Raw genomic sequence first — 12,082 nt, 5'->3', positions numbered from 1 at the left:
AAAGTAGGTCACCGGAGCTAAAAATAGAAAAACCTTGTTAACACTCTAGCGGTCACATTTTTTGCATCAATCATCATCAAACTTGGTCAGGATGCTTATCTAGTTGATAGCTCGGATGAGTGTGAACATGGGTCATCTCGGATGAAAAAGTAGGTCACCGGAGCTAAAAATAGAAAAACCTTGTTAACACTCTAGTGTCACATTTTTGCATCAATCATCATCAAACTTGATCAAGATGCTTGTCTAGGTGATAGCTCGGATGAGTTCGAACATGGGTCATCTCGGATGAAAAACTAGGTCACAGGAGCTAAAAATAGAAAAACCTTGTTAACACTCTAGTGGTCACAATTTTGACTCAATTGTCATCAAACTTGGTCAGGAAACTTGTCTAGGTCATTGCTGGGAAGAAATTGAACATGGGTCATCTCGGATGAAAAAGTAGGTCACCGAGCTAAAAATAGAAAAATCTTGTTAACACTCTAGTGGCTACTGTTGTGATCCAAATATTCTGTTAATTGGTCTGAAAGTTTGTTTTGATGATTTCTAAGTCAAGTTTGAACATTGGTCATCTTGGATGAAAAAAACTAGGTCACACCGCCCAAATATGGAAAAACCTTGTTAACATTCTAGTGGTCACATTTTCGACTCAATTATCATCAAACTTGGGTCAGGATGCTTGTATAGGTAATTGCTTGGATGAGTTCGAAATCGCATGTGGAACTAGGTCACCGGAGCTAAAAAATAGAAAAATCTTGTTAACACTCTAGTTGCTACTGTTTTGATCCAAGTATCCTTGAAATTGGTCTAAAAGTTTGTTTTGATGATTTCTAGGTCAAGTTTGAATATGTGTCACCTGGGTAAAAAACTAGGTCGCACTGCTCAAATATGGATAATCCTTGTTAACACTGTAGTGGTCACATTTTTGACTCACCTGTCATGAGACTCGGTCAGAATGCTTGTCTAGGTAATTGTTTGGATGAGTTTGATAAATCAGGTGAGCGATCTAGGGCCATCATGGCCCTCTTGTTTGTTATATTTATTCTCCGTTAGTGTATGTCTTGCTATGGAGCCAACTGTTTCTGCGAATTCATCATTATAAAGCGAGAGAAAATTATCAATATCTTCTTTGTCTGTCAAGTTTAAGGTTCTCACAGCCTGACCTCTTTTTAGAGCTGCAATTTTTTTCAATAGTTGCCCTGCTTTAAGGACAGATGAGGGTTTTTCATAAGTTTTGCTCCCAGTTGTTGATCTTTTCTCAGATTCACCACACATATTTGCTAAAGCCCTCAAGCAAATGTCAAAGTATTGCGATTTGATAAAGTCCCCAATATTTGCCGATTCCTTGCCTGTTAACCTTCTCAGTTCTAATTTCAATCTACCCAAAATACGCAGTTTTTCTCGTACTTGAGAGGCACGTTGGTTTCCCAGCTTCCTGAACTGAGTATTTCCAAAAAGCAAAAGCAGCTGGTCGCTTCTTATTGCCATACTAACTGTGTCCACATGAAATCTGCTCAATACGTAATCATTAAATTCCTGATCTCCCGAATACATTTCAGATCCTAACCCCCCTTTTAAAACATATTCAGCTGAACGAACATCATTTTCTACTCTTCTGAGGTCTTTAATGTTCCCCACTTCAATTTTATCCTCCTTGAAAGCACAGGTTTTAACGTGCCTCCAGAGTTCTCCTTTCACTAAGAAAAGCAAACAGTAAGGACAAGGCAGATAGTCAAATGCAGTGCTCTTCTTTTCTTCAAGTGGCCGTCTTCCAACAAAAAACACTCCAGACTTTCTTAGTAACACATCCACATTGTGATTAAAGTTTCCAAGATTTCTATACTTAGCAAAAACAGTCTTTCGCTTTTTAATATCTTCTTTAGATGCATTTTTACCAGACGGTAGTCTTCCAATTTCCGGAACATTGTCATGACTTTTTTCTAAATGTCTTGCCATTTTGCAGTATGTTTTCTGGCAGAAAAAACAGCACTGTTTCTTTGAATAGTCTCTTTTATCAGAATCACTGACTGTCTGTATAATAATTTCTGAAAAGAAATAGCAACAAAGACATTAACAACCCCCATGAATCTATATCACTCCACATTAAACAAGAGGGCCATGATGGCCCTGAAGTCGCTCACCTGTATATAGCATCCCCCCCCCTGGCAGGGCCGATTTTAACCCAAGGGCTTTTATTTGAACAAACTTGGTAGACACCCATAAGATGTTTGATGCTAAACATCTAAGCTCTAGCTCATTGGGTTTCTTAAAAGAAGGTTTTTTAAGTTTTTACTATACACATATAGTTAATAAATGACACCCGTGGGGCGGGGCCAGTTTTGACCCCAGGGCTTTTATTTGAACAAACTTTATAGACACTTACTAGAAGATGTTTCATGCTTAATATCTAAACTCTAGCTATTTGGGTTTTTTCAAAGAAGATTTTTAAGTTTTTGCTATACACATTTTAGGAAAATCAATGACCCCCAGGGGCGGGCCAATTTTGACACCAGGGCTCTTATTTGAACATACTTGGTAGACACCCATTAGAACATGTTTCATGCTAAATATCTTAGCTCTAGCTCTTTGAGTTCTTTAAAAGAAGATTTTTTAAATTTTTACTATATGCATATAAGGAAAATCAATGATCCCCTGGGGTGGGGCCAATTTTGACCCCGGGGCTTTTATTTGAACAAACTTGGTAGACACTCATTAGAAGATGTTTCATGCTAAATATCTTAGCTCTAGCTCTATGGGTTCTTTAAAAGAAGATTTTTAAAGTTTTTACTTTATGCATATAGGGAAAATCAATGACCCCCTGGGGCGGGGCCAATTTTGACCCCAGGGCTTTTATTTGTACAAACTTGGTAGACACTCACTAGAAGATGTCTCATACCAAATATCTAAGCTGTAGCTCATTGGGTTTTTTAAAAGAAGATTTTGTAAGTTTTTACTATACACATATAGTTAATAAATGACACCCCTGGGGCGGGGCCAGTTTTGACCCCAGGGCTTTTATTTGAACAAACTTTGTAGACACTTATTAGAAGATGTTTCATGCTTAATATTTAAACTCTAGCTGTTTGGGTTTTTTCAAAGAAGATTTTTAAGTTTTTGCTATACACATTTTAGGAAAATCAATGACCCCCAGGGCGGGGCCAATTTTGACCCCGAGGGCTTTTATTTGAACATACTTGGTAGACACCCATTAGAACATGTTTCATGCAAAATATCTTAGCTCTAGCTCTTTGAGTTCTTTAAAAGAAGATTTTTTATGTTTTTACAATATGCATATAGGGAAAATCAATGACCCCCTGGGGCCGGGCTAATTTTGACCCCAGGGTTTTTATTTGAACAAACTTGGTAGACACTCATTAGAAGATGTTTCATGCTAAATATCTTAGCTCTAGCTCTATGGGTTCTTTAAAAGAAGATTTTTTTAAGTTTTTACTATATGCATATAGGGAAAATCAATGACCCCCTGGGGCGGGGCCAATTTTGACCCCAGGGCTTTTATTTGAACAAACTTGGTAGACACTCACTAGAAGATGTTTCATGCCAAATATCTAAGCTCTAGCTCTTACGGTTTTTTAAAAGAAGATATTTTAAGTTTTTTCTTTCGGTTGCCATGGCAACCAGAGTTCTGCATGGAATTAAATTCTTTGAACAATTTTTAAAGGTGACCACCAAAGGAACATTCCTGTGAAGTTTGGATGAAATTGGCTTAGTAGTTTATGAGGAGATGTCATTTAAAGTAAAAGTTTACGGACGGATGGACGACGGACGGACGAAAAGCGATCACAAAAGCTCACCCTGTCACTTTGTGACAGGTGAGCTAAAAAGAATAGTAGATAAAAGGTTCTCAAGGGTATTGAATTTTTTTACCCCAGGAAAATAATTTAAGAATAAATTCTTTAAATCTGAAGACAATTGTACAAAACAAAATATTTTTCTATTTGGTTTGGAAGATGTAGCTCTTATTGCCTTGAAATTGCAGGGCAAATTAGCTTGTTCACGCATAATAAAGGGACAAATCTTTCAGCTTACTGCCGAGGACAAATAAAGTTTCAAATGATTAAGAATTATCAATCCCATTTTCAAGTTACCTGCCATTGAATTTTTAAATTTTGCTTATTTCAAAGGTAGATTATATCCAATCAAGGCTTTGTCTTATTACTTTTGATTTGATGCACTACTTTCATTACCATAATGGGTGCCCTTCCGCCAGTAAAGCTGCAACGTCGCCATATGACCTATACTGTGTCGGTGTGACGTAAAACCCAATCAAACATACATTACCATAATAGATTGCAGACTAAAAGTTCTCCTAATTTTTTCCAAGATACGCTTTGCTTACTATGTAAAGAAACACTGATCAAATTGGATTGCCAAGAATAACTCTGTTTATCTCTGTGCCATTTTTCAACTGTATTTCAGTAATGAAAGACCAAAAGTCAGCATAACCAGTATTTCTGGATTATGTAATAGTACTTACCTTTCTCCACAAGGAACATTACTGCCAACATAAGTCAAAAAATTGACAAATTCATGCACATAAAATCAAATCTTCAGTGAGAATACATGTTTCATTACATTTCGCTATGAGGATTTGGGTTCTTCCTACTGAGCAGAAGGTAAGATACTCAGCAGCTAGATCAGGAAAATATGCCATAGTGAGATAATATGTCTATACCTGTACAAGTCTTTTCCTTTGGTTTCTTCGTTACTGTCTCAGCGCAAGTAGAGTCGGCATCAGCCATCAGGGGTTTTTCTAAAGGTATTGCTGTCTGAAAGTAAAGATTTATGTGCTGCACATATGTGCTGTCTGCAATATATTAAGAAGTCCTTGGCAAAGGAAACCTTATTTTGGTTATAAAAACATGCAAAATAGCAGAGACTTGCTCTTTTACACACTGTGGACAGAGTAAAGCAAGAGTATGATAATTTACTCTCTTTTCTACACAATGCTGCCATAAACAGAGGATAATCGGGACAAAGGACCTCGGTCAATTTGTGTATCAATCTCCTTACCTATACTGCACTTACTATCTACATGTATCTGGACAATATAGTTTTAAATGTAGTTATACACATGTTAAGGTTAAAGAGTAAAAACTTGATGTTTTTTCTGTTAAAAATTATTAAATAATTAAAATACTTTGATCACTAAGTCTTACTCTCTTTAATACACTGTGGGGACAAACTGTAAACCAGGCTCAAATTTAGTTTACACCATTAATTCTGCTATGGTTAAATGAAAATGCCTGGCACATGAACAAAAAACAGCCTAATATAATCATCAATTGAAGCAAAACTAAAAATAACAGTGTCTGGTTGACTGAACTTCAAATTATTGAAGCCATCCTCAAAAACCTAAATATATTACGAACAATGTGTTTTTCTGACTCTTTTTAAAACTAGCAAAATGTATATTAAACAAACATCTTACATAAATGGGAAGAACATCTGAACAATCTGAATCTGATACATATTCCTCAGCTAGTAGAATTCCATTTTTTCTTTTCACTTTCATAGTTGTGCATCCCTCTTGTGACGAGGTTGAGTTCACGGAGTCATCAATTAAAACAGTATATGACTCAATCACTGATCCTGTTAATCAAAATTGTTTTGCAATATTTTACAAATCCCTGATTAAACATGTTTAAATATTTAACATAAAGATACACTTACATTTAAAATGAATGTGGTTATTATGAAATATCAAAACATGAATGATTTCTAAAGCAATTATCTAAAATCTAGAATAAGCCTCATAAAGAATCTTAAACAATAAATGTTCTACCATAAAGAGCAGATCTTATCATCGCTTACAGCAAATGCTATCATACATGCTTGAAAAAGCAGAACCATTTTTGTACGAGTGCAGTCTTTGAAGATTTTAGTAACAAATTCATGGACAGACAATAAAAGATTTATTCTACTATTATTGTTTTAGGTCTAGTGGCACTATTCCTCATCAGCTTTAAATAAAAATGGAAAATGCTCAAACATGGCCTCTGTCTTACTTTTCATACCATGTGTAAGGGCTACATCATCAATTGCTGTGTCCTCCATTGCTATAGCTGTCTCAGCACCCTGTAGCTTAGCCCCTATGTCCTCCATTTCTACAGCTGTCTCAGCTCCCTGTTGCTTAACCCCTATGTCTTTCATTTCTACAGCTGTCTCAGCACCCTGTCGCCTTATCCATATGTCCTCCATTTCTGCAGCTGTCTCAACACCCTGTCGATAAACCCCTATGTCCTCCATTTCTGCAGCTGTCTCAGCACCCTGTCGCTTAACCTCAATGTCCTCCATTTCTGTAGCAGTCTCAGCACCTAGTCCCTTTACCCCTATGTCCTCCATGGGCTCAACCTCAATGTACACCATTTGTACAGCTGTCTCAGCACCCTGTTGCTTAACCCCTATGTCTTCCATTTTTACAGCTGTCTCAGCACCCTGTCGCTTCATCCATATGTTCTCCATTTCTACAGCTGTCTCAGCACCTAGTCCCTTTACCCCTATGTCCTCCATGGGCTCAACCTCAATGTACACCATTTGTACAGCTTCTCAGCACCCTGTTGCTTAACCCCTATGTCTTCCATTTCTACAGCTGTCTCAGCACCCTGTCGCTTGACCTCAATGTCCTCCATTTCTACAGCAGTATCAATATCCTGTCGATTAACCCCTATGTCCTCCATTTCTATAGCTGTCTCAGCAACCTGTCCCTTAACCCCTATGTCCTCCATTTCTATAGCTGTCTCAGCACCCTGTCCCTTAACCCTTATGTCCTCCATTTCTATAGCTGTCTCAGCACCCTGTCCCTTAACCCCTATGTCCTCCAGTTCTGCAGCTGTCTCAGCACCCTGTCGCTTAACCTCAATGACCTCCATTTCTGCAGCTGTCTCAGCACCCTGTGGCTTGACCTCAATTTCCTCCATTTCTGCAGCCGTCTCAGCACTATGTAGCTTAGCCCCAATGTCCTCCATTTCTGTAGCTGCCTCAGCACCCTGTTGCTTAACCCCTATGTCCTCCATTTCTGTAGCTGTCTCAGCACCCTGGGGCTTTATCCCTATGTCCTCCATTTCTGCAGCTGTCTCAGCACCCTGTCTCTTAACCCCAATGTCTTTACCTATTTTCAAAAATGCATGTATATGAGATTCTTTGGTAAAGTACAAATTCAGACCAAGTTAAGGACAAAAGGGCCAAGATGGCCCTAAAGTCGCTCACCTGTATATAGGCCCCCGGAGCGGGCCAGTTTAAACCCCAGGGCTTTTATTTGAACAAACTTGGTAGAAACCCATTAGAAGATGTTTCATGCTAAACATCTAAGGTCTAGCTTGTTGGGTTTTTTTCAAAAGAAGATTTTTTTCTTTACACATATAGTTAAAAACATTAACACACCTGGGGCAGGGCCAGGGCTTTTATTTGAACAATCTTTGTAGACACTTACTAGACAGTGTTTCATGCTTAATATCTGAACTCTAGCTATTCAGGTTTTTTCAAAGAAGATTTTTAAGTTTTTGCTAAACACAAATAAGGAAAATCAATGTCCCCTGGGACGGGGCCAATTTTGACCCAAGGGCTTTTATTTGAACAAACTTTGTAGACACTCACTAGAAGATGCTTCGTGCTTAATATCTAAACTCTAGCTATTTGAGTTTTTTTCAAAGAAGATTTTTAAGTTTTTGTCATACACATATAAGGAAAATGAATGACCCCCGGGGCGGGGTTAATTTTGACCCCAGGGCTTTTATTTGAACAAACTTGGTAGACACTCACTAGAAGATGTTTCATGCTTAGTATCTAAAACTCTAGCTATTTGTTTTTTTTCCAAAAAAGATGTTTTAAGTTTTTTGTTATAAACATATAAGGAAAATGAATGACCCCCGGGGCGGAGCCAATTTTGACCCCAGGGATTTTGTTTGAATAAACTTGGTAGACACTCACTAGAAGATGTTTTATGCCAAATATCTAAACTCTAGCTCTTTGGGTTTTTTAGAAGAAGATATTTAAAGTTTTTTCTTTTGGTTGCCATGGCAAACCAGAGTTCTGCATGGAATGGAATTCTTTGAACAACTTTGTTAAGGCTTCACACAAGGAACATCCCTGTGAAGTTTCATTATGATCTGCCTTATGGTTTCAGAGGAGATGTCATTTTGAAAGTGTGAACGGACAACGGACGACAGACGACGGACGAAGAGTGATCCTTATAGCTCACCCTGAGCATATGCTCAGGTGAGCTAAAAACTTGCAAACTGTAGAGTATAACCGCTTTATTGCTGACTAAACTGAAACAGAGGTCCCATCGACAAGGAATTTGGTATCACTATATTGGTAAAGAATTATTGGCCATACAGTGATATATTGATTGCAAGGGAATATTTTAGCTTTAAAGTCTTTTTTTAATGTTTCTTAAGGACACTGACTAAGCAGTTATATATAAACGTATGCATATTGTAAAGAAACCATGTGATAGAACAAAAAGGATAAATAAACTATGATAAATGAACAATTTGTTTTAATTTTATCATATAACTATAAATGACAACTAATGACTAGCAACTATAAAATTGCAAAGTCTTTTCAAATTTAATTTTATTGTTGTTGCTTTAACGTAGAAACGGATTAGGCTAAATCCTGTTCTGTCATTCCAAGTAAGCCAGGGTTTTATAGGTAAAAAATAGTGTAAAGAGCCTGAATAATTATTAAAGTTTAACATTTTATAATCATAATTATATAAAGAAACAGACAAAATTTATTTGGCATTTTATCTTTTTAAAAATCTAAAATTTGGGGGGGGGGGGGAGGGGTATGAACACCCTTTAGCAGATGTGCAAGGTAACAATGAATTTCAGCATTATTCCGTAGATACTTGGGAAGTAATTTTTTGCATTATTCCGTTTTCATTTTGGAAAATATGTTTGAAAATTGTTGGCATTAGATACCCAATATCTAAACAAGAGCTGTCGGAGGAGACAGTGACGCTCGACTAATTAAATACTGGACGCAGTAAAGGAAGACAAAACTATGAAAAAAATCAATTGTGATGAAAATATATTTCTGTATGAATAACACGAAAGCAAATATTTTTGCACCACAGCTGTCAGACGTTTTTAATACAATGATTTGAAATCTGAAATCAATCATTTCACTAAAAAAAAATGATAAAAGCAAAAAGTATAACTGTATATGAAGTTTTTTTAAAGAATAATAAGTTCAGAGAGGAAATAACTCTAGCAATTACAGGGATAAAAACTAACCATTTAAGCTTGGTGGCCACCTGGGCCACTGACTGTAAAATTTTGGTGGCCCAGTAAATATATTAGTGGACCAACAAATTATGAACAGAAAGGGACTAGCACTGGCAAATTTTTTTTTAGCCAATTTTTTGGCATCGAAAATTGCGTGCCTGTATTTTATTTTCAAATAAGGCAGAATGGTATGGCATGAGGTATTTAGAAAAACATAAACTATATTGTCCACTTTTTATTTTGGTTCCTACATTTTTTATCACATTAACACATCAAACTTATAAAATTCACAGTCAATAATTATAAAAGCTTCCCGCTCAGTAGCTATGACATTTGCCTGGTTAAGTCAGTGGCATGACAGTAACAGCAGAAACACATTCCAATGTGCTGCTTCAGCTTGCTTGGTTAATGACAAAGATTTGGCTTGAAGACTATCTGTATCTGAAATAATACAGAAGAAACAAGTTTGAAAGTAAGAAGAGTGAAGAAAATAATATTGAAAATTCTAAACTTAAGATAATTAAGGAATAAAATCACATGTACTACTGTCATTATAAGAGTATAGGAATCAGTATAAGTTATCTGAAGGCATTTTCTGTTTGTATGTTACTTAACTGAATCTTTCTTTAATATTTCACAGTCATAAGCCATTTATAAATGAATACTTCTGCAAGAGCTTCAGGGGTTACAAAACTTAAATTTGATTTTAAGTCAAATCAAGGTCAATCTTTTTTTCCAAGGAATTCTCTGTAAAGTCAAATGTCAAATAAATTTCTTGTAAAGGCATAATTAGGTTAGAATAAAATGGCAATCAACCCCCTCCCCCGAAGAAAAAAAAAAGAAAAAAAAACATATAAAAAAACAACCATTACTCTTAACCAATATTTTCTTTTGATCTGTTTATCAACAACGATAAGATTTACTGAATGCAAACTTACCGTCAACAGGTCAAGTTGTCAACTGCAGAACATAATTTGTCGCTATTTCATACCCAAACTTCAGATTTGATTAGCGATAATCTTGGGATGCCGCTACTTATTGTTTCATATTAAATATTTAGACCCAATTTTCCAATGCATATTCAACAAACTGCCAGGTATGTTCACGACAATTAGTGTCATATTTATCAGCTGATGTAAACAAACGGTGAGGGCCAGTGTATTAGACTGTGTTACTTTTCATATCGATATTTAATACAGAAGGGGAGATAAAAATATAAACCAGTCAATGACCCACAAGAAGTAGACTGTGTCGCTGTGTTTTGAGATAAGAAGCGGTAAAGCGGAAATTGAAAATGGAAAACCAAATGTGTACTTTTCCATTCTTAAAATAGCAAATGCTAAATTTAGACTGGAGATTCCAAAAGTAATACTGCCAATCGTGATTTTCTTGAGCCAATTTAATAATTTTGGAGCCAATTTGCTCCTTTGATTTTTCACGAGTTGATTTAATGGCGGATATTAATTTAATCTACGGCCGATTTTTTTAGTCGCCGACTGGACGACTATTTTGAAATTTTTGGTGGCCCAATTACAAATTAAGTCGCCGTGGGCGACTGGGCGACCGCTAATTTTCAGCCCTGAATTAGGATACAAGAGTTATGAATCTTGTTGTGCATGATGTGAGTAATGACAAAGAACAATAACCTAAGTCTAAACTATATATCATTTATAATAACTAGGATGACACTTAAAAAATAACAATTTATAAGGGGAATAATTCTGCAAAAATGAGTGATAGGGTTGTGAATCCTGTCACACATCATGTAGCTGATGATAGAAAAACATATTTGAAGTTTGAAGAATATACCTTAAGAAATAAAGAAATTACAGCAAAAAATTATATTTTTAAGGAAAATTCTTAGTACATTGGAAGATAATTGTGAAAATACTGTAGTTAAAATCCTATCACAGATGATGAGGTTGATATAAGAAAACACAATTGAAGTATGAATTGAAGTATGAAGATGCTACCTAAAGAAATAAATAAGAAAGAATAAAAAAAAATATTCTAAGGAAAATTCTAAGTTAAAAGGGGAGATAATTCTGGAAATATTCTCTCTATTACTTTGTACAGTCGAGCTAAAAATGGAATCGATATTCCATCGGATTACAAAGATCGTTGATACACCGATATCAAATGAATCGATTACACCCCTATTAAAACATGACTGATTTCTAAAGCAATTATTTAAAATCTAGAATAAGTATCGTTCAGCATGTTAAAACAATAAATGTTCTACCATAAAAAGCAGATCTGATCATCTCTTAAAGGAAATGCTATCATACATGCTTGAAAAAGCAGAACCATTTTTGTATGAGTGAACTCTTTAAATAAAAGATTTATTCTACTATTATTGTTTTAGGTCTAGTGGAACTGTTCCTCATTCAAATTTAAATGCCCTCCCTAAGTGTATGGGCAATTAAAAGAATTTTTAATTGAAATGAAGTGTGTAACTGTAAAATGCAGGCAAAAAATATCCTACTGCACTTAATATGCTTGATTCAAGTTCAGATTTAGAAAATAAAAGAGAATCCAACTGATGGTGACTGTGGGGACATTGAAGAATAAAAAAAACCTTGTGAGGACTTGACACATCTGAGAATACACAGTTCTTAAATAAGTGGGGACATTGGATGAAATAAATCTTGTGAGATTATATCCAGGACACAAGACAAAAAATGTGAAACTTAGGCAAAAAAGATTGCAAATTAGACATAAATTTTACATAGGGAAAGAAGGAAAAAGTTCAACAAATGTAATAAATTCTCACTTTTCATAAAAATCCCCCCCCCCCCCAGTTTTTTTCGAATCCTACAATAGACCGGATTTTT

General features: G+C 35.8%; 1 protein-coding gene and 1 long non-coding RNA gene across 2 annotated transcripts; both read right to left on the bottom strand.

The window, feature by feature from the left end:
- Positions 1-128: 128 nt before the first annotated feature.
- LOC132741395 (uncharacterized) lies at positions 129-5,607 on the bottom strand (the record flags this gene model as incomplete). The annotated part of the gene is given in 3 exon segments (XM_060729544.1): positions 129-2,042; positions 4,691-4,784; positions 5,447-5,607. Coding segments are annotated over 3 exon segments (1,307 nt in total), but the record flags the coding sequence as incomplete, so codon positions are not given.
- Positions 5,608-9,468: 3,861 nt separating this feature from the next.
- On the bottom strand, positions 9,469-10,835 carry LOC132741394 (uncharacterized). The gene is made up of 2 exons (XR_009627275.1): positions 10,187-10,835; positions 9,469-9,689 (listed from the first exon to the last, which is right to left on the bottom strand). It is a non-coding gene; the product is annotated as an uncharacterized LOC132741394 (long non-coding RNA).
- Positions 10,836-12,082: the final 1,247 nt, after the last annotated feature.

Source organism: Ruditapes philippinarum, unplaced genomic scaffold, assembly GCF_026571515.1.
Source record: "Ruditapes philippinarum isolate M1 unplaced genomic scaffold, ASM2657151v2 ctg22016_1_1_1_1, whole genome shotgun sequence".
Lineage (NCBI taxonomy): Eukaryota > Metazoa > Mollusca > Bivalvia > Venerida > Veneridae > Ruditapes > Ruditapes philippinarum.
The sequence above is the reverse complement of the archived record's forward strand: the minus strand, read 5'-3'. Positions and strand labels throughout refer to the sequence as shown.